Source organism: Artemia franciscana, unplaced genomic scaffold (assembly GCF_032884065.1).
Source record: "Artemia franciscana unplaced genomic scaffold, ASM3288406v1 Scaffold_8028, whole genome shotgun sequence".
NCBI classification, from domain to species: domain Eukaryota; kingdom Metazoa; phylum Arthropoda; class Branchiopoda; order Anostraca; family Artemiidae; genus Artemia; species Artemia franciscana.
The window spans coordinates 152-6952 of record NW_027068044.1 but is presented as its reverse complement, the minus strand read 5'-3'; the positions used below and the strand labels follow the sequence as shown (position 1 = coordinate 6952).

The 6801-nt window shown below is 33.3% G+C and overlaps 1 protein-coding gene across 1 annotated transcript; it reads right to left on the bottom strand.

The window, feature by feature from the left end:
• Nucleotides 1–431: 431 nt before the first annotated feature.
• LOC136043665 (low-density lipoprotein receptor-related protein 2-like) lies at nt 432–6198 on the bottom strand. The gene is made up of 3 exons (XM_065728561.1): nt 6044–6198; nt 4118–4316; nt 432–639 (listed from the first exon to the last, which is right to left on the bottom strand). Exons 1-3 carry the CDS (start codon nt 6162–6164, stop codon nt 447–449), a joined length of 513 nt encoding a protein of 170 aa, XP_065584633.1. The 5' UTR covers nt 6165–6198; the 3' UTR covers nt 432–446.
• Between the last annotated feature and the right edge of the window lie 603 nt (nt 6199–6801).

The window sequence follows — 6801 nt, the reverse complement described above, 5'->3', positions numbered from 1 at the left end:
ACAAAAAAATCGTTGTTATTCTTATCCCATTGCTTCCATAGCAACACTCGTAGCTCCAGGGAGGGAGGTAATTCTCAATTTTTCTTCCAAGTCTACACCTCTTCATCCAGATTTGCAACCCCCTTTAGTATACGAATTATAAGGAACTTACGATTAGGGTTAAAATACTACTTTATTACTGACCCATATTAAACAGACTATTTGTAATACTTTTAAAATTTATTCTTGAAAAACATTTTTTAGGAGCCTAGCGGTACATGGTCTCCTAGGTGGGAGTTCCGTCTAAAAGGAGAGCATGAATACACTTGAACAATAAGGGATAGGGGGATAAAGCATCTCAAAAGCACGTGAGACTGGCAAGAGTCTTGAAGCCTAGACATGTCCATAAAATTTAATGGCACTCCCTTTGCCCCCTGCCCGTACTAATTAAAAATTTTACACTTAAGTTATTTTGTAAAGCACAAAAAATCTACACACCTTCCATTGTTGCATCTGAATCTGCCCAGACCAGTGCACAAGCTCTGGCACATGTCTGTGCTTTCATCACTTCCATCACCACAGTCATCGCTACCGTCACATTTATCTTCTTCGTCGACACAAACATGGTTCTTACATTCAAATCGGTCTTCTGGACAAAACCTATGGAATAGAAGGATAAAAGTTTATTTGCAAACAAAAAACTTGCCAAAAAATAGGCATCCACATAAGTGCTTATCCCCTCCCATCTTTTGAATAAAAAAAAATTAGAGAAGCACAATATTCAGTAATATCAGGAACCTCATATCAGTAAGATCATAAGCTCAGTAATAAGAGTAATATCAGGAGCTTCAGTAACGTCAGGAACTTCATATCAGTAAGATCATAAATTCAGTAATAAGAGTAATATCAGGAGCTTCAGTAACATCAGGAACTTCATATCAGTAAGATCATAAACTCAGTAATAAGAGTAATATCAGGAGCTTCAGTAACATCAGGAACTTCATATCAGTAAGATCATAAACTCAGTAATGAGAGTAATATCAGGAGCTTCAGTAACACCAGGAGCTTAATATCAGTAAGATCATAAACTCAGTAATAAGAGTAATATCAGGAGCTTCAGTAACATCAGGAACTTCATATCAGTAAGATCATAAATTCAGTAATAAGAGTAATATCAGGAGCTTCAGTAACATCAGGAACTTCATATCAGTAAGATCATAAACTCAGTAATGAGAGTAATATCAGGAGCTTCAGTAACATCAGGAACTTCATATCAGTAAGATCATAAATTCAGTAATAAGAGTAATATCAGGAGCTTCAGTAACATCAGGAACTTCATATCAGTAAGATCATAAACTCAGTAATAAGAGTAATATCAGGAGCTTCAGTAACATCAGGAACTTCATATCAGTAAGATCATAAATTCAGTAATAAGAGTAATATCAGGAGCTTCAGTAACATCAGGAACTTCATATCAGTAAGATCATAAACTCAGTAATGAGAGTAATATCAGGAGCTTCAGTAACATCAGGAGCTTAATATCAGTAAGATCATAAACTCAGTAATAAGAGTAATATCAGGAGCTTCAGTAACATCAGGAGCTTAATATCAATAAGATCATAAACTCAGTAATAAGAATAATATCAGGAGCTTCAGTAATAACAGGAACTATCCCGTCAATATACCATTAGCAAACCTTTAACCCTCCCCTCTCCTTGTAAAACCTTGCATATATTAGATTCATAGTTAATTTTACATTTAATAAATCAAACACAAAGCTACAAGTTTAACACAAATTCTATTTAATATAAAGACCATTATTATTAGACAACCTGTGATAGCAGTGGGTTCACACTCTGATTGGCAATATGAGGCCCAAGAATCGATACCCCCTTTAACAAAGATTGGCGGTAAGCTTGCTTCTTGTCCCTGTAAAAAGACTCAGCAACTGAAAGGTTAATTTGACGCCCTCAGCCGACACAAGGGCTCTGGAAGATTTTTATACTCAATCTTTTATTATTAGGTTTTTTCTTGAAATTACATTTTTTTTTTTTAGTATTGTTTAATATCTAGTGGTGTAATTATTATTTTGTCTATCATTTTCTCTCAATTATACTTTGTTTTACAATTCTACACTTACGTTTACACTTTTTAACCTCCATTATACCTGGTCTCAAATGCACTTTTACTGTTTTGAGTGTATACCAGATACCTGTTCAACAGAAGGTTAAATGGGATGTCATGAATAAATCTAATTTAAAAAATAAAAACAATTAAAGAAGTCAAACATCCCTGGAGTGAAATAAATATGGCTTTTATTTATGAATTAATGGTTATTTATGGTTATTTACCATAAATAATTATTTATTATTTATAATTAATAATAATTATATATATTATTTATGGTTATAATTTCATAACTTTTAGTTTTTCACTTATTGGCTTACGATTTTATTCAAAAGAGCCAAAATGGTTTTGAGCAGCACCGTATTAAACAAATTCATTGGGTACAAGTTCCTAGCTTAATAAGGTTTTAAACCAATTAGGTTTTAACAAGGAGGAGTCAATCACTCTTTCCTGAAGGAGTAACTCCTCTTTAGCTTAAACTTCAAAACTGCTCCTCTGAGTTTATAACTCTATATTATAGTTATAATTTCACAACTTTTAGTTTTTCACTAATTGGCTTAAGATTTTATTCAAAAGGGCCAAAATGGTTTTGAGCAACACCGTATTAAACAAATTCATTGGGTACAAGTTCCTAGCTTAATAAGGTTTTAAACCAATTAGGTTTTAACAAGGAGTCAATCACTCTCTCCTGAAGGAGTAACTCCTCTTTAGCTTAAACTTCAAAACTGCTCCTCTGAGTTTGTCTTACGAACCGTCAATAGGATAAACTTTGAACTTTGGAAATTCCCTTATTTAAAATGCTTAACTCGGTTTTTCACAATAATACTAAATAAAATAAAATAAATAATAACCCTCATTAAAGTGTATTAGAAAGTAATTATAACGATTATTACAAAAATAATCATCCTTTTCCATCAATTTTAAATAGCAGAATACAAACTTGAAATTTTCTTTATTATTTAATTTAAATGTAAAATTTAAGAAATAAAATAAAACGAAATCTTTTTTTTTAAGTTCTGATTGAAAAAAATATTTTAAGTCAATGAAGACGATAAAATAAAGACACTTCACTATATGCTAAAAATTAAAATGTAGAGTGGGGGAGGATTCAATTTTGAAATGAAAATTTTCTATTTTTTAAATGGAAATACAAAAAAAATGCAAAATCTAGGAGAGGGAATTTGAGGTGAAATTTTTGGAAATTTTTCAATGAAAACTCCAAAAAAGGGATTTTCAAATATAGAGGGCAATGCCCTGCCCCTCTTGGTACCCCTGTATTCCATTAATTAAACATCGCAATCTGAGGGGAAAACCTTCGATTTTTACTAGGGAGCTCACAAATAAACAAAACTAACATTTTTTTTTATAACTCTAATAATTTCTTTCGCAAAAAAAAAATTCTACTTCCAAACAGCCACGAAAGTAAATTGACCATGGTCAATACTATTCAAGAATGAAGTCGTCTAAAACACTGTAACTTGAATATAATGAATTTAAATATGGTAATGATCAAATCTATATTCGTTTTCTTACACCATAGGCTGTACCCTAGAGAGGGAGAAGGGGCATCCTGCCTCCCATAATCTGGAACAAGACGAAGAATAGTACATTTTTTGGCTACTGGGGGACAAAAAAAGGAGATATATCACTGATAACCACGCAAAAAAAAAACTTTACTTGATTTTTAAGACTGAGTTGTTTTTTTTAATTTGTTTCTGCAATAAAACTTTCCTATTAAAATAAATGTATATAGGTATCTTTTCTTAATCACCTTTAAATGAAAAAAATGTCACAAAACATGTTCTTAACTGTCAGTTACTATAGACTGTATTTCGTCCTTTATTAGGTTGCCACTCCTAATCTAAACTTGGTTTGACTAGTAATTATTATCCTCAAACAGTTGAAAATGAAGAAGTCATTGGAGGGATTCCGACAGAGAAGGGGGGGCAGCTGTTCATCTCCTACTTACCCTTTCATGAGTGCATGAATGATGAAAACAATAGGGACTCACCTTCCATTTGGAAATCGGGGGGCACATCCTTCCTCATCAGTTCCGTCTCTGCAGTCCCGCTCTCCGTCACATCTGAATTGTTGAGCAATACAATGACCAGATTTACATCGGAATGTGTTATTAGGACAAACCATGGTATTGCAGTTCATTTCATCAGACTGATCTCTGCAGTCATAGTCGTGGTCGCATCGATATCGCCCTAAGTTGGAAAATATCATTTAAAACTTCATTATTTTTTTTGTTAGCGCATCATTTACCTGTCATATACCGTCATATACCTATGTACCTTATATAAATTCTAGAACTGGAACTTCAGCATCAGGTTATAAGAATATCATTGGAACGTCACTGGAACGTCACTTACCTATCATATATCGTGATATACCTAAGTACCTTATACAAATTCTGGAAGTGGAACGTCAGCATCAGGCTATAAGAACATCATTGGAACTTCATTTACCACCCATATACCATGTACCTTACACAAATTCTGGAACCAAAACGTCCGTACCAGGTTATAAGAACGTCACTGGAATGTCATTATACAAATTCTGGAACTGGAACGTCAGCATCAGGTTATACATAAGAAGCTAAGATTAAACTACTTTATCAAAATTAAATTATTAAGATTGTTATTGAGCTTTAAGATGAGATTAAATAAGATCGCACTTGAAACTTGTGCTTTTAAGCTGTTAATACTTTTTGCCAATGTGACTTTATTTGCCAATTTGACATGCCAATACCATAATTCTTCATGGACTTATTTAATGGTTCCGACCTTTTTTTTCAGGAAACTAATTTTAAGATATTCGTACTTATTTGTACAATTTCCACGCTCTGATCAAGGGGTCAATACTGAGAACATTATTCCATGATTCACTACAAAATCCAGTTGCCTTTAAATCTAGTTGGAAATTCCCTCCTCCCCTGAGCCAGGTCAAAAGAACCCTGCCCCCTCAAAAATAGAAAAAAACAGTGGGTGCAAAATGCACTCTTTTCCGAATAAATTTCAGGAGTATAACATTTCTCCGGAAAGAGAGCATACACTCAAGGTTCGAAAAATAATTTTTCTCAAGGAAATCCTTCAAAAATAGGTTTTACAAATCCCCCTTTTCCTTAAAAATATTCTTCAGTCTAGCCTAGATTGTCAGAGTAATCATACTTATATGGCACGTTTTTAAACAATCCAAGGTTTTGCAACCTAACACAACCCTAAAACATCTAAAGATAGAGCCTTAGTCAGTACCACAAGCCCACAATAGTCATTTGTGCGTATTTTTTTTTTTTAATCGGCCTAAGTTCCATACCTTAAAATAGCCCCAATTGCTTGCACCTCATTCTTCATCACAAAGGCGTAATAGATATTCATGTGTAAGTTTTGCGTAACTAGCCAAGGTTCTGCACCCTAAGAAGGCTCCAGCTACTTTATACTGTAGAGAAAATACCAAAACATTGGCCGCAAGGGAACTATTGGCATATCTTTGTTAATTTTTCCTCATTTATCTCAGGTGTTACACCTAAACGTAGCCTACTACTTCATTGTAAATAGAAAGTGCCACATTCTGTGTCACAAGGCCCAAATAGGTATGTGTACAGTCAGTGGGGTGCTCAATTTCTATTAAACTCAAGTTAAAGCACTCGAGTTTTATCTCAGATCAAAGTACTCAAGTTTCATGGCCTCTGTCTGCTACAATAATTATAATGTCATGTCAAAGACCAGAAGGCACATCTCTCTTCTTTTTCTTGCGATTTTAAAAGTTGTTCTGAATCAGTAAGTCAGTGGTTTGTATATCTGCCTGAATAATAAATGTTTTCCTAAAAATGCTCAAATTTTTTATTTGAACGTTTCTTAACACAAAACTTAAAAATCAAATATTGGATGAATTATATCAATCAGAAAGATGAATAAGAAAAAGTGGTACTTGCCTGGTATGCATTTACCATCAGCACATTGAAATTCGCTGGATGAGCAGTTTCTATACTGATCTAAACAAAGTCCTTCATCTTCATCAGAGCCGTCAGCACAATCGGGCTCAAAGTCACACATCCAGCGTCTAAACAAATATAGAATATATATTAATGGGGGGTTTGGGAAACTCACCCAAAAGTTTCTTCGCTGCAAGGATGCGAGGGGGAGGGGCATAAGTTTAGAATAGAGTACGTATGAAGATATGGTGTATAATACCGATTATGATATAAAGTATGCGTGGAGCATGTATAAAAATATGGAGTGTAATATGTTATATTAGGTATAGAGGAATGAAGTATAATATAGAGTATTCATAGAATACGGAGTATATTATTGGGCGTGTATAGAGATATGGAGCGTTAAATATTCTATAAGATATAAAGGTATGGGGTATAATATGGGATATGTGTAAAATATGAATTATATTATAGGGCATGTATAGAGGAGCATAACAAATAGGTATAAAGGTATGAACAGTATAATATAATATGTATGGAATAAAATATAGAGTATATATAAAATACAGAGTATATTATAGGGCATGTATAGAGGAGCATAACATACAGGTATAAAGGTATGAACACTATAATATAACATGTATGGAGTAAAATATAGAATATATATAAAATAAAGAATATATTATAGGGCATGTATAAAGGAGCCTAATATATTATGTAAGGCATAAAGGTATTGAGGAGACCTGGGTTTACCGAGC

Coding starts and splice junctions, on each gene's coding strand:
- LOC136043665 (XM_065728561.1), bottom strand. CDS start 6,164: ATGTGTGACTTTGAGCCCGATTGTGCTGACGGCTCTGATGAAGATGAA. Junction 4,317..6,043: donor TGATGGTAAATGCATACCAG/GCAAGTACCACT, acceptor TTTCCAACTTAG/GGCGATATCGATGCGACCAC. Junction 640..4,117: donor CCCCGATTTCCAAATGGAAG/GTGAGTCCCTAT, acceptor TCTATTCCATAG/GTTTTGTCCAGAAGACCGAT.